Source organism: Rhinopithecus bieti, unplaced genomic scaffold (assembly GCF_001698545.2).
Source record: "Rhinopithecus bieti isolate Rb0 unplaced genomic scaffold, ASM169854v2 scaffold_41913, whole genome shotgun sequence".
Lineage (NCBI taxonomy): Eukaryota > Metazoa > Chordata > Mammalia > Primates > Cercopithecidae > Rhinopithecus > Rhinopithecus bieti.
In genome coordinates this window covers 3,798,932-3,819,731 of record NW_016818964.1, presented here as the reverse complement: position 1 = coordinate 3,819,731, position 20,800 = coordinate 3,798,932, and the positions used below count along the sequence as shown (strand labels likewise).

Sequence of the window (20,800 nt, the reverse complement as noted above, 5' to 3'; positions counted from 1 at the left end):
TTCAGGCTTTAAACTGTCTTTGATTTGAAGGTGGGAGTTCACCGGGGACCCACCGCTGTCTGCCTTGGCATTTGTCTGCCTGCTGCTGCTCTCACCATAAGCATTTTTGTTCATTATAAACTTACCATTTTAAATGGCTGAATTGAATTTCACCATGTAAGATGAACTAGGGTTTACCAAACCATTCCCTCATTCATTGTTAGACACATAGATTGGTGGTGGGGAGTGTTTCTTTGCTCTTATAAATGGTAATGATGAAGGGAGCATTTCTATATGAAATTTTTTTTTGTATATGGTAATGACTAGGTTAATGTGCAGCGAATTTTAAGAATGACAGAAATGTAAAGTTCATACTCATAGTGTTAGGGTAAACTAAAAAATAATTTTTTAAAAAGACAAATGACAATTAAAAGTAAAAATATAAATAGTTCTCTGTTTTGTATTTAAATATGTAAAGATACCAGTGTTTAAATTCTTGAAATTATTATTCATTTTTTTCTCTTTATTCTCTTAATCCTTGGTTTGACCTTAATCTGTTCATAGTCTATATTCACTAAATAGTAGTTGATAAATCCTTGAAATACTTGTTTTATATACTGCGGATATGTTGGATATTTTCTTTTGATTTTTTATATTTTCAAAACATCCATGATTGTTACTATTTCTTGTTTCTCTGTGGAACATTTTATTGCCTGAGAAACAGTTCAGTGAAATAATGTTTTCAGTGATGTCTTTCCGGCCAGTAAATAGCACATAGTATTTTTTTTGTTTTTCAAGAGAACTAGTGAATACAAAATGTTTAAATTTACTTTACATTATATACCATATTTTGTGATTTAATTGTGTTGATTTTCATCTTAATGTAAATTCATAATGGCTAGCTTGTTTGGAATGTAGGGGAGGAAAACTTTTTAACTTTTTGTTAGTGAATTAAACTAACAAAAGACATTAACAGGAGAAGAGGTCTATAGCTTGTATTGATGTTAAGATTTTTGTGTGCACAGGGGCTCAAAGAAAAGAAGTAAAATCCCAAAGAAACATTTAGATTTAGAAGTTCACATACCATCTTAACAAAGAGTGATAAATGGCGAAAGGACAAAGGAGGGGAAGTTTGGATTTCTAGGGTTGGTAAACTGTGGGAAGGTGATTAGACGGTGTACGGAGGAAACCAGTGGTCGAAAGGGGTTATTTATTAAGGTTTGTTTATGCAGATTCGTCTTGGTGCCATCTCTCTGTGCTGTGGTAAGGATTGTTCTTGTTTTCTTCCTGGTGTAGAAGAAGGGGGAGTTTATGCCTTACTTTTAAGTAGAAAGAGGGAAGGCGTGGAACTTTTCCTGAATCTGTTGGTTCTTAATTGCCTTCAGCTCAAAATAATCAATATACCAAAGTGGCATAGTTGGGGGTGGCATCTCCTGATCCCCCCCATTCACGAGTTTGTGGTTTTTCAGGTTAATCTGGCTATAAATTCTGTATAAAATCTTCTATGCATTATATGAGAATGCATTTTCTATGCCAAATCTTAGGGTTAATGAAACACTTTAGGTTTTCTTTAAGAGTTTCATAAAATTTTGAGAGTTTAATAATTATGCTTTAAAAAATAGATTCTAGGTAGAGGTACTATGGATTTTGTATGTTTCAAGCATTTTATTTTCTCTTTACCAAGTTTAAGATCTTGTGTAATCCTCGTAATAGTCAGGTGTTTCTGTTTTACAGGCAAGGAAACAATGTTAGCGAGGTAGTGGAGTCTGGATTTAAACCTTGGTATTCTGACACTGAACTGCTTGCTGGCATTAAGATAATTTTTAAAAGAAAGATATGTACAAAGGAAAAAAAAAGAGGCTACTTTCTATATCCCCAGTTGCCTTACTCAGTGCCTCCTGCATAGTTGGGTATATGTGAGAACGGAGTGATAGTGTATAGATGTCACTGAAAACTCAATCAGTGTTTTGTGGCAAATATGTACATTGAATACATGTTTATATGTATACGTAAGTATATATATAAATATAAATGTGTATATTAGTATTAAGAGGCAAGAGCATCAATTGCTCATTAAGTTAGCTAAAAACATCTCAGACTTTTTCTCTTCTGCAACTTAGAAAAGGGAAGTAGGTAGGAGTCGTTTTCAAACAACTTGGATTCTATGAGTGGATTCATTTTCAGTGTGGCTGTTTGCCTACTTTCATTTTTAGTTTTAAAAATTCCTCCAGGTAGTTGGGCAACATATTTTAGGGCTTCTCCAGTATTTAAGTTCTAAGAAATGGAATTTTATTATTTGGTATGAATACTATTTGAGAACTAGGCTATATTTAAAAAATAAAAAAGCTGGCCAGGCACGGTGACTCAGGCCTGTAATCCCAGCACTTTGTGAGGCCGAGGCATGCAGATCACGAGGTCAGGAGATCGAGACCATCCTGGCTAACATGGTGAAACCCTGTCTGTACTAAAAACAAAAAATTAGGTGGGCGTGGTGGTGGGCGCCTGTAGTCCCAGCTACTTGGGAGGCTGAGGCAGGAGAATGGTGTGAACCGGAGAGGTGGAGCTTGCAGTGAGCAGAGATTGCGCCACTGCACTCCAGCCTGGGCGACAGAGTGAGACCCCGTCTCAAACAAAATGAATAAATAAATAAATAAAAATAAAATAAAAAATAAAAAAATTAAAATGCTAATGTTAGGGAAATACAATTAAAACCAAAATCTCCCAACCCAGAAAATTGCTCCACAAAGGTAGAAAAGAAAGAAAATGTTATTATCAAATGAACATTAAATCAGACTGCTGTGCACATCACAGGCAGTCACTAAAGGGATGGCAAAGACAGAAAGAAATCTTACTGTTTTATATAACTAAATGATTACAATCCATTACTTCCATATTTTCAAGATAAAATTGCTAATTTTTTTTCACATTTTTATGACTAGAGGTAGGTTTTACACTTCAGAGTCAGGTGACAAATTAGGTCCATCTCCTCCTAGGAAACCAGGAGATTGAGTGTTATTTCCCTTGGTGATTACATTTCAGAGATGGCTTTCAGGTCTTTAGGAAACAGCCAAGTCAAAAGACTGGAGACTTAAATGTATATACATTGAAAGGGAGGGAGAAATAAATTCTGGAAAAGAAAAGGGGAAAGGGACCTCCTCCCTTTTATTTTCAGCAGGGAGAACTATGCCTCTTACTTTTAATTTGTATTTGTCCTTATGTCAATAGTCAGTATTTTGTATCTATACCATGGCTGTCCTAAGTGATGTAGGCGTGGTTGCAGTTAAAATAATGTCTTGTATCTCACATGCACTTTTGTTACTAGGAACTTAAAGTGCTTCATATATTTTTTAGTTTTCTCTGTTAGCTTACCATGAGTATTGCCTGTAGTGTTTTAATGTCATTATATTGTGGTTTTTTTCCTCTTGTTTATCCTGGAACTTTATAGAAGTCACGCATTTTGGGCTTTGTGAGAGTAGGAATGAAATCTGGACAGTAATATTTGCAAAGTTAATATGAGAATCTGGGATGCATAATAACATGGATGAGTTGAAATTATTCTGTCACCAGTTTTGAAAATTCACAGCAGAAAGTTCTAGGTGCCTTTAGGCTTCAGATCTGAATGGTTAGGTGTTTTTTGTTACTAGCCTGTGAAAGGATACAGCCTCATTACTGCCTTTAGTTGCTAACATGGATTAAGTTTGCTAGTTTGTACTAAAGCTTGCCTGTCTGATATGTGGCATGCCTGTTTCAGAGTTATCTTAAAGGGGTCCGTGAAACAGGATTTTGCAGGTTTGTACTTGACATCACAGTGATCAATTAAAATGAGAAAATGACCTATTAGCTTTGAATTACCAGTATAAAATAAGTTGTTATTGTACCTGACATTTTACCTTTCTAATGTATGTATGGAATTGTCAATGGAAATAACTTGAATAACTTAGCAATGATTTTGTAATAGTTGAGTTACATTGAATTTTAAAGAATTATCAACTTAGTAATTTGATTATGGCATTTCTAGGAATGAGGTGAGTCTGAATTGGAAATCATCTCTAGAGGGTGGCACAGGAGGACATGTTGGTGTGCGTGGTGTTTGCCTCCTGCTAGGTGGCGGTATAGAAGGAAATTAAAAATTAAATGAAGTCTGAGGTAGCCTTAGAAAACAAAACCTTGGCTGGTTGCAGTGGCTCACGCCTGTAATCTGCAGTGTTCAGTACAGCATGTTACTGTATTGAGTACTGTAGGCAGTTGTAACACAGTGGTATTTTGGCAATCTTACGGTACTACAGCACTTTGGGAGGCCAAGGTGGGAGGATCACTTGAGCCCAGGAGTTTGAGACCAACCTGGGAAACATGGGGTATCTAGCTCTACAAAATAGAAGAAAAATGAAAACACAAGCACTGACATATTGGGAGGTAGAAAGATAAACTCGTATACAGCATGATACTGATTTATCATAGTGTTTAAGTATTTTTAAAGCCAAGTATTACTGAGGGAAAAGGTAATTTAATGCCAAGAGTTCTCTCTTTTATCTAATTGAATTGTACTAACAAGTTTTTTTCCTGGCTATATTAGAACATAATATCCCAATTTTATAAGGCAGTTCTTTTAGACGTGCATTGTCTTGTTGCCCAATAGATAAAGAATTTTATGAGGGATCCTAAAAAGTAGAACATTTCTTAAAGTTGGTTTTAAAAAATGAGTTGTCTCTTCTAAAATTTCTCTCTGATTGTTTTTAGGTTACCTAGGGTATGAATTAATACAGACTTGGAAACTCTGAAAGAACTTAGAATCAGCATTTTGAGGTAAATATGTATATGCTAAAGTAGTGATAAGGTTGCCCCAGTGGGCTTTGTTGACTTCTTAGCAAAACAAATTTGTGTATGAAATGAGAAATTTAACCTCCATGAGAATGTCTTTTAGAGGACTGGAAGTAGTAAAAAGAGGCCACTGCCGATTTGTTTTTCCTGAGCTTATGGTAGTGGAGGCATTGCAGAAGGCTCAGACCTGAGAGCAAACCAAGTCTGGTGTCAAATCTAACAAAATCAGTATTTGTTGATCAAATTAAACTTTTTATATCTACATTTTATGCTTTCTAGTTTTCGATTTATGTCTTTTAGAGAGCCACCCCAAATTTAAATTTCTGCCCAACATTAACATTCTTAACAGTGTTCTTGAATTCTTTTATTCATAAATGAATTCTGTGAAAATGTATAGTGTAGATGTAACTGCTCTTCGAGTTTATATTTTTAATCTCATTTTGGGAAATTGGAATTGCTGATGAATTTCATACCTGTGTTAAAGAGTTACAACTGGGTTGTTTCGATTTCTCAGCCAAGTACCTCTTCTGGTGACCTTCTTTATTTCTTTTGTATATGTGAATTTAGGAAATAGCAGCTAATTTTTTTCATTTTTCTATAAAGTACTGTCTTTAGACTTTACTTTGATTTCCTTATATTAGTTTTGAAATCTTTTTTTGAACTTTGCTCTAGCTTTTTATTTCTCCCAGATCTCTGGGAATTAGGCATGCTATTGTAGCTTATTCTCTTGTTCTTTGTTTTAGGGTAAGCCTTGGTATCCTAAAATAATCTAAATGCCTTTTGTTTAAAATTTAATTCAAAATAATGGCCTTTTATTCAACTCTTCATATCAATAGGGCTGTCTTGTAGATGTGTTTCTGTTCAGTTTACAGAAATCTTAAACTTGGCTATTTTTGCATTTATTTTTAGAGCAGAAGCTTGAGCATGCTGTGATTTTCCAATAAACTGCTATCACAATGTCAAAATGCAGTTCAGACAACAGCAACACAGAGATCTCAAACATTAAAACGGTAAATCTGTGATTCATCATGTGGAAAGAGGGAGAGAGTTTATTCTTGTCTTTCTTGTCTTTTGCTAAATTACAGTCATGTGTTGCTTAATGACTGGATATCTTCTGAGAAATGCGTTGTTAGGTGACTTTGTCATTGTGTGAACGTCATAGAGTGTACTTAATTAACATAAACCTACATGGTATAGCCATTATACACCTGGACTATATGGTATGAGCTGTTTTTCCTAGGCTACTAACCTGTACAACGTGTTACTATATTGAGTACTGTAGGCAATTGTAACACAGTGGTATGTGTATATCTAAACATATCTAAGCATAGAAAAGGTACAGTAAAAATACAGTATCATAATCTTGTGGGACCATAGTCTTATACGGGGACAGTCTCTAAAACATTGTTATTGGATGTTATTGCATGACTGTATTTCTAAGTGCATAATATGTGGAAACTGTGAAACAACCTCATTAGTTTCATGAGGGTAAGTTGTTTGACCAGAAATTTAAAATTTGTAGTTGAAAAACAGTCATGTGGAGTTATATTGGCTCTGCGAAAGCAGTTAATGGTAGCCAGTTTATCTGTGAAACTAGAACCTTTACCTGCCATCAGGGATTCAGATCTTTTCATTAAGGCCAAGTTGAAAAAATCTGTTTAAACATGACAAGAAAGTAAAAATTGGCAACATGATAGGTTTTCCTGTTTTTATGTTACAGATTACCTGTTGGATTTTTTAGTCTTGGATTTGTTTTCGCTAAATAGAAAGGGCGTTACTGGGGCCAGTTGTCCACTAAATGAATGAAAATTAATTTAAACATTGTAACCTTATGGAAAATATAATTGAAAGGGTTAAATTGTTGTTCTTTATGTCCTTGTACATCCTCTCTCCTGCACTCATCTCTCAGGGCTGGTCAGAGTGGGATAGATGTGTGTTTGCAAACCGAATAGAAATATATCTTGATTCTGTTCTGTATATTGTTGTGTGGACATTCATGAGTCTCTAATTCAGTTTGTCAAATATTTACTTAAATGTATATACAGAATATTGTAGCAGGAAATTTAAGAGGTGCAAAGAATAGGACTCACGTCTTATTCTTACGGAGCTGTGCTCCAGTAAAAGAATAACGTGTATGTTGTGTATGTGTGTCTGTGAATAGATGTAAAAATCTGTGATAGAAATTATGAAAGGCAAATAGAAGCTGTTTGAGGTTTTAGTGTCACTCAGGTGGACATTGTTTTCATTCTAACAACCTGCAGTTTTGTTTACCATGTCCTGGATGTGGTTCTGTACAGTGGGTAATACAGGTAAGGGTAAGATATGCAACTCCTGTATCCAAGGAAATTCTAGTCTAATTGGTCGTATTTTAGTGAGAAAAGAGTTAAGAGAAATTATCTGAATAAGAATTCATATAAAATTACAGAAGTACATTTTATGGGTTAAGACTCTGTAGTATAACTGCTAGGATCACTTGGATTGAGCACATAGGATTGAAATACAGGATTAAACACTTATAGTTGGTCAGTCAGGGAGGATGCATAATATGCTGTAGGCTTTCAGCCAACAGGGATTACTCTTCTGTTGTGGAAATTGCTGGTGAGTGGTGATGAGGCAGCAGTAGGATAGCATTCTAAGCCGGGTCAACAATCTGAACGTAAGGTTACAGGTGGCAGAGGTCAGGCAGTCATGAGTAGGGGACGGTACTTTTCAGAGTACATTTGGGACTAGATATCACAGAGAGTAGTGCTTTGCTTAATTTCATTTTTAAATATCAACTTTTTAATGAATTCCCTTCCAATAGTTTGTTGTTATTTTCTTACACATGGTTTTTTGTGAAAGCTGATAGAAACCTTACTCTTCATATATTTTTGGTTACAGATGTTATTTCTGTATTTCTTTATTGTTTGATATTTATTTTTTACCATGTATCTATTTTTAGAGTCTAAATATTGATAAATGTATACCTTTCATTTCTCTGATTTTTTTTCACTTTTATTCTGATTGTTTCTTAGAAACCAGCTACCTATCATTTTTTTCTGAACCCTGTGAAAGTTGTAGGGTAGGTAGGGTAGGGCATTTATGAGAAATGTTGTGTTTGCTAAGAAAAAAAAAAATCTCTTGTCTTTTGAAATGCCAGGAACAGAGCCTGGTCACTGAGTGAATTTGCAACTCCTCCTTTGCCAAGCTCTTTACCTGCTGGTTTGTAGGAATAGGATTGACATACTTGAGTGAAGTTGGTGTCTTGAGGTGAAACCCAGCATGAGGAACATTGGATTGGAGGTCCAGGGCTTATTTTCCAGATAGAATTGAGTCTTTGTTGGTCTTGGGCCAGCTTCCCTGCCCTGCCTGTTTTCTCCTTTGTGATTTTATGAAAGCGAAGGAGGAAACAGGCAGGCCAGGGAAGCGCTCTCTATCTCCCTCCCCCTCTTGTGCAGAGGGAGAACTGTTCAGATTTTTCCTCAACTTGTTTCTGAAACAAGCAGCTTTGCAGTTTCAAAAATAATTTACTGATAGCAGAAAGTGAAAAAAATACTCCTAAGGGCAAGTAAGGTGAAAATTTTCAAAGTCTTAGAAGCTTCTTGGTAGAGCTCATCCCTGGTTTCTTGGCATCTAAAGACCCTTGACTTTTCCCTTCCAAACAAAGCTTTTGACCTTGCTTGGGGTCTGGCTGCAGTACTTGTTCATTATCTCAGTATTTGTGGCCTGATGGCTTTCTGCTTTGGTCCCTGACTTTTTCACTTTCCCTTTTCCTTCCCTTTTCCTTCCCCTTTTCCATTCCCTTCCCCTTTTTCTTTCCCTTTCCCCTTTCCTTCCCCTTTTCCTTCCCCATCCGCATTCCCTTCCCCTTTTTCTTTACCTTTCCCCTTCTCCTTTTCCTTCCCCTTCCCCATTCCCTTCCCCTTTTCTTTTTCTTTTCCCTTTCCCTTCCCCTTCCCGTTTTCCTTTTTCTTTCCCCTTCCCCTTCTTCTTCCACTTTCCTTTCCCCTTCCCCTTCCTCTTTCCCTTTTCTTTCCTTTTCTCCCTTCCCTTCCTTTCCCTTTTTCCTTCCTTCTTCTTTCCCTTCTTTCCTTTTTCTTTCTTTCTGTTCATATCTGTTCTTTGCTTTCCTCTTCTCTTTTCTACCTGTACCTTTTATAGGAAGTGATAATAGTGATTTAGAGAGTGTTATTTGGTTTGCTTTTATCCCAGAATATTCAACTCAAGCTAGCTTGGACAGTTAAGGAATTTGTTGGCTCAGTTAATTGGAAAGTCCCTTGTTAGGCTGGGCTTTGAGGTTGGTTGATCCAGCAGTTTATTGATGTCATCAGTGACCCAGGTTCTTTATTTTTGCCGTCTGCAGTGCTGGTTTCATCCTAAGGCTGGGTGTTTTCATGGGTCTGCGTAGTGTAATTGCAGCGGCAAATGGGGCTAATAATTTCATGAGTCATCTTTAGAGGGAAAGAAAGACAACTGCTTCTCTTCAACCATCAAATGAAAGTTCTAAATTTTTTGCTGTTGGATGAGCATGAACCAATTCCTCTGGCCAAGGGTAAGTTGTGTGCCCATCAGTTTAGGTTTGGGTGACTGGCAGATGGCAGAAAATAAGAAACTAGAGACTAGGCAGCATAGCGAGACCCTGTCTCTATAAAAAATTAAAAAATGAGCCAGTTGTGGTGATGCACACCTGTGGTCCCAGCTACTTGTGAGGTTGAAGCTGCAGTGAACCATCGTTGCACCACTGTACTCAGCCCGAGTGATGAGTGAGTCTCAGTCTTGGTGAAAAAAAAAGAAAAAAAGAAACTGTATCCTTGAAGACTTCAGTGAGCCACTGTTTGACTGAGACCAAGCAGAGCTGAGCATGGCTGTTACCTGTAGAGGAAATGGAGTATTTGAGAACTAGCTAGAATCACCTGTCCTTGTGCTTTTGAATACATAAAGGAATGAAGTATTTACTTATATTTGAGCAGAAAATGAAAAAGATTTGTATTGGAAGAATAGCACAAAAATATGTACTGTACCCATTTTGCCCCCCTTGCTTTGTCAGCTGTGTGTGTGTGTGTGCGCGCGCGTGTGTGTGTATCTACATGTAGATTCTTTTTCTGTACCATTTGAGAATAAGTTACATGTATCATAGTTCTTTACCCCTAAATACTTCAGTGTATGTTTCCTAACAATAAGGGTATTGTCTTACATAGCCACAGTGAGTTGTATCAACTTCAGGGAATTTTAACATTGCTGTTATCTCATTTTAAAAAAGGATTCAATAATGTCCTTTGTGAATGAGATCACTATTTATGTTCTTTGCAACATCATTCATAGTAGCCAAAATATTGAAACAATCTAAGTGTCCATCCACAGATGAATGGGTAAAGAAATTGGAATATACAAACACACATGGAGGAATATTATTCAGCGCCAAAAAGAAGGAAATCCTGCCATCGCAGTAATGCAGATGAACCTGGAGGACATAATACTAAGGATAACAAGCCAGGCACAGAAAACGAGATACTGCATGATGTCACATGGGAATTGAAAAAAGTAGAATTCTTACAAGCAGAGTAAAAGAGAAAGGGTAGAATATGGAGGAAATGGGTAGATGTTGGTGAAAGGGTACAGAGTTTCAGTTACATGGAATGAGTAAGTTCTAGAGATCCAGCATACAGCACAGGATCCATAGTGGATAACAGTGTATGGAATACTTGAATTTGCTGAGAGAATAGATCTGAATAATTCTCACTACACCAAAAAATTGTAGCTATGTGAAGAGATGGATATGTTAGTTAGCTTGACTATAGTTCACTGCATATATGTGTGTCAAAACATCACACCGTATACCTCCAATTTTTTCCATTTTAATTAAAAAAAGTCATTTTTGGCATTTTTCTCCTTCAGATAGGATCCAGTCTAAGTTCAGGTATTACATGTAGTTGTCATGTTTCTTTATAGTCTCTTTTTTTCTTTTAGATTCAGAGGGTACCTATGTGTTTTTTTTATTACACGGGTATATTGCATACTGGTGGGAATTGGACTTCTAGTGTACACGTTACCCAAATAGTGAACATTGTACCCAATGGATAGTTTTTCAGCCATGTGCCCCTTTATCACCTTCCTCCCTTTGGAGTTCCCGCTGTCTGTTATTTCCATCTTTATGTCCATGTGTATCCATATGGTCTTTGTTAATCTGGAACATTTTCGTAGTTTTTCTTTGTATTTTATGCATTGATGTTTTTGAAGAATACCCTCCCCAGCTTTAAAACATAAAACATTCCTAATTTATTTTAGACTATTTTCTACAGTTATTTATTGTTATTACTAATGTTATCTATATGAGAAGAAATGATGACAGTTGTAGAGAGGAGGGAGTGCTGCTGGTTCCTGGACATACCTGATTTCTGGAAGTAGGAGAAGATGTGTTGGGTATTTACATCACGGCCCTCTTTTCTCCTTTGTTTTATATTTTCATCCACCATCAGGACTTAGACATGTTTCTTGGTACCTTTTACTGTGTCTTTAATAAGTCTAGGATTAGCATTTGGGTTGGGTGAAAGTGAAGGGTCAGGTTTAAAGTCCTAGACAGTATGCAGTCTGTAGTCATGAAGGAGAATTGTAGAGGTATCACGAGAGTGGATTCCAGGTGGGAAGGTCAGTGATGGGACCCGCAGATCTTAGCCTTGGGCCTTCAGAGTGGCCTCTTGATCTCAGACATTTTGGTAAAATAGACTTCCATATAGGGTTCTTGGCAGTTGTATTAAGAAAAAAGTTTAGCTGATGAGCCTGCAAGTCCTGAGTTCTTGCTGAATTTGGGAAAGTGGGTACTAGGCTTGGGTACTAGGGTGAAAGAAATGGCTGTTGAGGCTTTGATTCAGCAGAGAATTAGCAGATTATTTTTCATGAAGAACATAGTTCTCTTTGATCCAGGGAAATTATGGGTTAATATTATCTCATAAAGTACTCTGTGGTGCTTTGCTTGTTCCCTTCTGGAAAGATGATGAGCATGGTTGTGCTGTTAGGCCCACAGATGTGCTGTCTTACTGGGCTCTCAGCTCCTGCAGTGGGGTGCCCCTGCACTGCTTACTTGAGATAATACTTTATGGTCGCTGAATGTTGAATTCTTGTCAACAGAACTAATTTCTCAAATTAGAATTCAGTATTGTGCTTCTGTATAAGAGACCCCACACTTGAGACTTCTTGTTGAAATAATTGCAACAGCTTAAGTCGTGTGTTCTACTTAACACGTCTGGAGATTTAAAAGTTTTGGTTGTTAAGTAACAAAGAACTGAATTCTCTCTTCCAGTTTCATAGAGTAATAGCAATGAACACTCCAAAGCAGTGCAAGAGAGGAAATTTCCTTCTGTGGGGCGAGGAAATCCTGCTGACAGTAAAGCCAGTGGTAGGCTTTCACACAGATATTTGAATCCCTGACCCTCTGTTTGAAGGTTAGGAATTTAAAGATTCAGTTTTTATCATTTTGCATAATCAGATTTATCTGTGGGAAAAACTATATGAAATATAGAAAGTGCTTAGATACCATGAAAACATTTTTATTTCACAGAGTGTTGTCATTTGTTTTAATTTATCTAGGATATGTATAATTTTAAAGATACATATTTAAATAGTTCGTCAGTTGTTCATTTATAATAGGTTGTCAATTGAGAAAAAGGCATTCTGTGTTCATGGGCTATTGACAAAGTGACGATTTAGCAGGTGTCTCAGTCTTTCCTCGTGCAGACACATGCTAAGTGCCTTCCATACATTATCATTTTATTAATAATGTCATAGAATATCCAAAAGTGTTCAAAATATATTTATATATTTACATATTTTGTATATGTACATATATTTAACAAAGCATCATACTTTACATATTTTAAAGGTTTATAATGGACATTGTTCTATGTCAGGAAATATAGATATGTGTTGTAATTTTAATGGATTCAAAGTATTCTGTTATGGTCATACCATAATTTATGTAGCTTATTTTTTACTAGTAGATTTTAAGTTATTTCTTATTTTTAAGTAATAATGCAATAACAAATATTCATGTACATCTCTCTGTGCAGTTGCCTGATTCATTCTTTAAGACAAGTTTCTAGGTGTAGAATCACTGGGTAAGGTGTAGAATGCTTGACTCCTAAAATGATCCTCTTAGATCAAGAAAAAGTTAAAACAATTATAGGAAGAGTTTGAATGACTCGTAGGAATGATATTCTGATGTTTCTCTTGTTTCTGTGCTTTCTTTTGTTTTTAACCCTGCATGGTTGTGTAATGGTATTCTTTTTCCCTTTTGTAGTAAGCTGTGCTAGAACAAAAATGCAATGAAAGAAACACTGGATGAATGAAAAGCCCTGCTTTGCAACCCCTCAGCATGGCAGGCCTGCAGCTCATGACCCCTGCTTCCTCACCAATGGGTCCTTTCTTTGGACTGCCATGGCAACAAGAAGCAATTCATGATAACATTTATACGCCAAGAAAATATCAGGTACTAATGCGAACACTAATACTGGAGCATTCTTCACTAAAATGGAATAAATTAGCATATAGTTGACACAACTTATATAAAACTCATTTACCCTTTCAAGCCTCCCACTTCTGATTAATTTTCTCATTCAAAATACTTTTATTCTTAATACTCCTTTTCTTTTCTAACATCTGCTGGGTAATTGGATTTGATAGTTGTATTTGTGAAGTTTCTTTATTCCCCCTCTGAAAACCTCACTGTTCTTTCATATTCACTTGGATGTGTCTGTCCTAGTGAGCTGGGTAGAAACCTAGATTAGTTTGCAAATGTTCAGCCATGAACTGGCAGAACCACGATTACTCTAAGTTTAGTTATTCATGTTATTCTAGAGAATTATTCTCTGTATACAAAAATAATGCTTAAAGAAAGGGTAAATGCCATTTCAACACGTATTTACACAACACAGCATATATAGCAACAGGCATTTTATTCCTCTTGAGTTATTCTTGTATAAAGACGTAGACTGTGGGGCTTTTTTTGTAAATTTATTGGAGGAAGATTTTAGAGAATAGTGAAATTTCCTGATTTAAAATAAAATCCAATTTTATACATTTTGTACTTAGGTAAGAAGTGCATAACTTTTTTTTCACCATGTTTCTAGGTTGAACTGCTCGAAGCAGCTCTGGATCATAATACCATCGTCTGTTTAAACACTGGCTCAGGGAAGACATTTATTGCAGTACTACTCACTAAAGAGCTGTCCTATCAGATCAGGGGAGACTTCAACAGAAATGGAAAAAGGACGGTGTTCTTGGTCAACTCTGGTAATAAAAAATTATTTCATCAAGTTGTGCAGGGGAAATTGGATGGGATTTTATGTGTAAACAGATTTTCTCCGTGTTTAAGTTAAATTATTGAAGAAAGTTTGACGGATAATGTACTCATTTAGTCTCTTCTGGCAGAAATTGTTTTGTGCTATGTCTTTTTGGTGTTTCTCTTAGATGTGCTGGTTCTGTGTTGCGTTTGAATGGACTGCTTTTGGAACACGAGCATTGGAACATACGTACATTAGAACATAATCTAAGTTGTTACATTTATTTTTGCTCTTGATGTTTTAGCTTCAAGTATGTCAAAAGGTGCTTAATTATGGATAGTTAACTTTTGTACTTATGATTTTGCTATGTCACTTGTATTAATAGAAAGAAAGTTACATGCTGCTTAGAAATTAGATACTCAGTTAAGAGTTTAAAATACTGATTTTTATATGCTTGGATTATATATAAAAATAAAAAATATAAAATGTGAACCTAAGCTGGTAGGGTCCTAATGTATTCATGTCACTGCTCATTTAGATTGTCTCAGTATAACGATGTGCTTTAAATCCATGTTAGACTGTCTTGTTTCCATCTGGTTTTATTGAAGAAAACAGGAGGGTGGCTTAGAGGAAATCAGCTGTGAAGAAGAAAGGTGGTATAGGGTTCTCTGAAGCAAGTGACAAAAAGTGAGGTGGCAAGTATAGTAGGTGCCATTTTTTTGGATGATAACCTTGGGATTGTGGTTTTAAAGAGGCTATCAAAAACATTGTTGGTTAGGTCTAATATAATAATAAGGATTTCTGTAGACTGTTAATCATTAGTAGTCCAGAGAGCCAAGTAGGCAAGATTTCTCGTATTTACATGGAGTATTATATTTGTAATTAGCAAACCAGGTTGCTCAACAAGTGTCAGCTGTCAGAACTCATTCAGATCTCAAGGTTGGGGAATACTCAAACCTAGAAGTAAATGCATCTTGGACAAAAGAGAGATGGAACCAAGAGTTTACTAAGCACCAGGTAAGACTTGTAGAGAAATTTCACTTTATAAATCCCTACAAGTTCTTGACTTGGTTTGTAAGATTATCTGTAGCCTTGGTTGTCTAATTTAGGTTTGAAAACTAATTTCCTGTACTTAATCAGCCTAGAAACTAGTCCTGATGTACTCTATCTTACTTTAAGTCTTACCTTAAAACCAAATAAAGGCTGGACACGGTGGCTGCCACCTGTAATCCCAGTACTTTGGGAGGCTGAGGTGGGTGGATCACCAGAGGTGAGGAGTTCAAGACGAGCCTGAGCGATATGGTGAAACCCCGTCTCTACTAAAAATACAAAAATTAGCTGGGCGTGGTGGTGTGCACCTGTAGTCCCAGCTACTCAGGAGGCTGAGACAGGAGAATTGCTTGAACCTGGAAGGTGGAGTTTGCAGTGAGCTGAGATCACGCCATGCACTCCAGCCCAGGTGACAGCGAGACTCTGTCCCAAAAACAAAAACCAAAAAAACCTAATAAATTACTAATTTTATTGCTCTTTGTAGAAAAGAAATAGCTTTCAGTATGATCTGCTTGCTTGAAAAACACAAATTCCTATGACCTATTTCCAACTTGCTGATAATGCGCTTTCAAAAAATTTACTCTTGAGTTAAATGTCTTGAAACTGGAGAAATTTCTTGCTTGAGGTGTTTAGGTCTTTGACAGAAACTTCCTCTAACTGAATGTTTGCGTGTAGCCAGCGTGTGCTGGAGGCTCCTCTAACTTACATGTTTCCATGTAGCCAGCATGGACTGGGGTTTTTGGTGTGTTAGTCATTGGGGGATACACAGTGGTTAAGAGGCACTTCCTCACTGAACTGAAACAGCCCAGCCTACTAGTGTGCTTCACATATTGGGATAAGTCCTCGTTAATAAAGCACTTAAATATCCACATAATGATAGGCTACAAAAATAACGTTTAGTCTGGGTTTTCTTCCAGAAAACCTTGTCAGTTCAGCAGAAAAAAAATAACAAGTGTGAATTGTTTTGTGATTTGCCTAAATTGGCATATCTCATCAGTCATAATATGGCTGTGGGAATCTAAGAACCTGAAGTAAATTTGGATTTGTCCTCAAGACATGCTTTCCATTATCAAGATATTTTTTCTCTACTCTTTTCCCATGTTTTCCTGATTTCCTTCTTAGTACTGATGTAAAGAATTTTATATATTTAGTGTATTAGTTTTCATTTTGACCAATGAATTCCTTAATTCTCACCTATGATACAATGGCTCTATGATCTGATTTTATGTAAGTATATCCAGGCATTGAATGCCATGTTTGTTTATTGATGTTGATTTTATTTTAGGTTCTTATTATGACTTGCTATGTCGCCTTGAATGTTTTGAAAAATGGTTACTTATCACTGTCAGACATTAACCTTTTGGTGTTTGATGAGTGTCATCTTGCAATCCTAGACCACCCCTATCGAGAAATTATGAAGGTAAGTTTTAGACCTAAGTCTTAGTAATTCTTGGTAAACTATTTAGTATATGCAGATTTTTTTTTTTAGATTTCAAAAGCAATAATATTATCAATATTGGGAGTTTGGTTCCAGTGTATGAATGAATGAATATTAAATTAATGATCATTTAAATCTAAAATAAACTTTAACATAATAGTAAATTCTATATGATTTTCATAGTATATCTGAGCCTTTTGAAAACAGATCTTTTAAACAAACTACAGTAATACTATGAGTAATTTTATGTTGTTCTTGCTATGGTGGCATTTCCACCAAACAAATTCTTTTTTAGTATTTGCTAGTGATTTTGATATGTTTTAATATGGTGATGTCTCTCTTGTTATGGCCTTGCAAAATGAAGTCTTTACTGTCAGTATATTTTATTACATTAGCTCTGTGAAAATTGTCCATCATGTCCTCGCATTTTGGGACTAACTGCTTCCATTTTAAATGGGAAATGTGATCCAGAGGAATTGGAAGAAAAGATTCAGAAACTAGAGAAAATTCTTAAGAGTAATGCTGAAACTGCAACGGACCTGGTGGTCTTAGACAGGTATGCACTTCCAGTTGACTCGGCTTTAATGAGATTAGTTGAAAAAATATTAAGTCTTTAGTGTTTTTTGTAGTACCTTGCAGATAGTACCTATTTAAGTGAACAAATGGCAGTAAAAAGGAATGGGCAAGAGTAAGAATTCTCTATAAGTACTGTTACCTGTGAGTTCAAGAATCTAACCTTGTTTCCACAGAGAGTAGCAGACAGGCATTTCTGCATTAAGAGATTATGCGTCAGCTCTTCTTATTTGCTGATGTTGCCAAGGACTGGGAACTTTGACAGTAAATTTGTATTTTTTTCTGTCAATACGTGTGCTTTGTTGTTCTGTCCTAAATGTCTTACAATGATGCTTTCAAAGAACATTAATTTATTTAGATAATTCAGCAATATACTTTAAAACATTTGGAAATACCCCATTGTTTTCAAAATGGGTTGTGGATTACAGAGAAAGTTGCTGTTTGTTTTCTAGGTTTGACCCTTTTGAGGGGGTTTTACTATTTTGAGTTTCATTGAAAAGCGTGCGCGCGCACACACACACACAACCTTCATAACTGAAGTGGGTGGAAAGGAGCCTTTACAAATTAGGAAAATGGCTTTTCAAATGTAGTGAATTCGATTTATGTCAAAATGGCCTTCCGTTCTTACTAGATGCAGTCTTAAATAAGGCTAAAGGTTACCTAGTGGTAGTTCTCAGGACAGTTACAATAAATAGAGAGGACTGATTTCTCAAGTTGTGGAGTTGAGTCAGACGTGGGTTTGAATACTAGCTCCGCTAATTGTAAGCTGTGTGACCTTGAGTGAGTCACTTATTTCCTTGAACTTGTAAAATGGCATTGACAGTGGTTTCATGGGATTCTTTGATGATCAATTCCATTAACACATAGAAAAATCTTGCAGTGTGCCTGGCATTTAGTAAGTATTTAAGGAAAGTTTTCTTTGGAGAGTGAGAAGGAAAAGTAACATTTGGAATCCCATCAAACTTAGGTATCCAAATGCCATATGAAATGCAAATCTTGTGACCTGTAGAACGGGCTGTGTCTGACTTCCTTGAGTCAACACTGATGGAGAAGTAGAAGGCTGTGCTTGTGCTTTTGTCTGCCTGAGTTAGAGTGCTTCACTTGTATTGCCTAGAGGTTTTCTGAGAAGTAGAAGTAGTAGAGCATTTAAGTAAAACTGATAAGCAGTCTATTGATAAGCATTACCTAATTCTCCAAATAATGACTCTTTGGTTGAGGATAAGTTGTTTTGGGTAAATAAGAACTGTAGTATATATGTCTGTGCTAGATTTATTTTTCTTATTACAATTATCGTACGTGCTTTTAGGGCATTATGTGCCATTCTGGTTGTCGTTTTTTATGAAAGACCCAAGGAATGATACTAGAAATGAATGAAAGTTGGGGGAGTTTTCCTTATGAGGATTTAAAATACGTTAAAATAAAAGCGATATTTGCAAATACTAAAAATTTCACACAGATATGGAAATCGATAAATTGAATGATAAAACTCCCCGTGATCTGTCTTGTCATTCTTCTTTCCACCTCTGAGAAGTGATTGAGTTTCATGAGTATTTTGAACACCTGTGTTCCTCATTCTGGCAGATGCCTAAGGGGGCAAAAGATGGAAGTCTAAACCTAAAAAACAAAAGAAAGCAAACTAATAATAATGAAATCTGTTGGCAAATTTATTTGAATATCAGCCCCATGTAGTCATTCCTTGAGACCTAACAGGCAAACATAGTACAGATTGAGCATCCCTAACCTGAAAGCGTGAAATTCAGAATGCTCTGAAATCTGAAACCTTTTGAGTGCTGACGTGATGCCACAGGTGGAACATTTCATATCTGACCTTGTGATGAATTGAAGCCAAAATGCGGCCAAAACCTGTTTCCTTCACAATATTACTTTAAAATAATGTATAAAATTACCTTCAAGCTATAAGGTGTATATGAAACATAAATGAATTTCGTGTTTAGACTTGGGTCCCATCCTCAAGATACTTCATGATTTATATGCAGATATTCCAAAATCTGAAAAATATTGGAAATCCAAAACAGTTCAGGTCCCGAGCCTTTCAGATAAGGGCACTCAACCTGTGCAGATAAGCGTGAGTACCACTTTAGGAAGGCGTGTTGTGAGCCTGCCTTTTATATTGATTAGATAGACAAACTGAAACTAGGAAGCTTCTTTTTGGAGTTAGGCATATAAATGGAGCATAATGCTGTAGTGAGTTTTTTAGAAATGAAACAAAAGGTGTTCAGGGAGGCAGTAGGATTTGGCTGAAGGAGCCCTCGGAGGAAGGCAGTCCTGAGTTTTGTTTAGACAGAATCATGTAATGTCTTTGAACCTTCATTTCCTTCATCATCCTCACTGTGTGTGGATTAAGTCAGAAGGTATGTAAATTCCCAGCATAATGCTTCGGAATGCAGTGGAATTTGTATTATTTTCTTTCGGAATTTGTATTATTTTCTTTCCCCTCTTCTCCCCTTGCCTTTTGAAAACATCTTTTAAACAATACTTGACTGGTTTATAAAATATATTATTTACTGTTGAGAAATACAGTAATATAGAAAAATAATAATTAAACACACCCAAAATCTCACCCCAGTGCCAACATTCTGGCTTTTTTTTTTTTTTTTTATCTATTCCCCCTTTTTTTGCTTTTTGAAAAACTTATTTAAGTTGCATTCTCACTACTGCAGTATTGATACCTTTTGTTTCTTATGTTAAAGGTATACTTCTCAGCCATGTGAGATTGTGGTGGATTGTGGACCATTTACTGACAGAAGTGGGCTTTATGAAAGACTGCTGATGGAATTAGAAGAAGCACTTAATTTTATCAATGATTGTAATATATCTGTACATTCAAAAGAAAGAGATTCTACTTTAATTTCAAAACAGGTAAGCATGTACCAAGTAAGTATAGTGATTATATTTTGAAAGCTTTATTTTTAATATTGAAATGAAAATATGCTTCTAATGAGGCTCTTTTTTACATTTTAGTTTAAGGTCTTAATCTTTTGTCTCCTTAGACATTTTCATTGAACATACCATATTAGGTTGAGTTCATTATTACCCAATGCACATTTGTATTAAGTGTAGACTTCCCCTATCTGAGCTAGGATTCATGTCATGGTTATTTAAGTATAAGGAGTGAGTCCAATATTTGTTTCTTTTTGGTCAGATGAGTTAGTTCCTGCTCAAACCCTTGAACTAAACAAATTCTTCCACAGTTTCCTAGTGTGTGTAACTGGATATGAGCCTATTGTCTCTGAGTGGTAATGCTTTGGAAAGAGATCCCTTAGGACAGTGATCCCTCCATTGTGGGCCCCACATCCTCATCAGCAGCATCTGGGTGGGGTCCTCAGGACTGAATTTTACGGTTTGCAGAGTCTTCAGTTTGGAATTTCAACAAGCCCTGCAGTAATCTGATTCATTAAAGCTTGAGAACCACTGCCCTAGAACTTTGCAACCATTTGTGAATGTTAACACTGTATTAAATGTGGGTCTTAGTTTCTCACCTGATGATTTTTTTCTTCTGGAGCAGCAGTGCCCACATTTTTCTCAACCTTTGAATTCTTTCTTCCTTTTCTTTTCCCTTCCCTTTTCTTTCCTCTTTTCTTTTCTTTCTTCCTTTCTTTCCTTTTTCCTCGCTCTCTTCTTCTCCTCTCCTCTCTTCTTTCTGTACCTCCCATCCCTCCCCTCCTCC

The 20,800-nt window shown here is 36.2% G+C and overlaps 1 protein-coding gene across 3 annotated transcripts in view; it reads left to right on the top strand.

Annotated features, from left to right (window-relative positions):
- The window catches only part of DICER1 (dicer 1, ribonuclease III), a 72,194-nt gene that overhangs the window by 11,335 nt on the left and 40,059 nt on the right, over positions 1-20,800 (top strand). Inside the window, exons 2-9 of one of the 3 annotated variants that reach the window (XM_017857934.1) lie at positions 4,717-4,782; positions 5,707-5,807; positions 13,070-13,258; positions 13,899-14,061; positions 14,938-15,068; positions 16,387-16,521; positions 16,935-17,095; positions 19,824-19,992. In XM_017857934.1, coding sequence (XP_017713423.1) covers positions 13,115-13,258; positions 13,899-14,061; positions 14,938-15,068; positions 16,387-16,521; positions 16,935-17,095; positions 19,824-19,992 — 903 coding nt within the window. In that variant the 5' untranslated portion in view covers positions 4,717-4,782; positions 5,707-5,807; positions 13,070-13,114. Of the gene's footprint in view, positions 1-4,716; positions 4,783-5,706; positions 5,808-12,073; positions 12,216-13,069; positions 13,259-13,898; positions 14,062-14,937; positions 15,069-16,386; positions 16,522-16,934; positions 17,096-19,823; positions 19,993-20,800 lie in introns of those variants that run through there. The other 2 variants (XM_017857935.1, XM_017857936.1) reach the window with 2 other exon arrangements.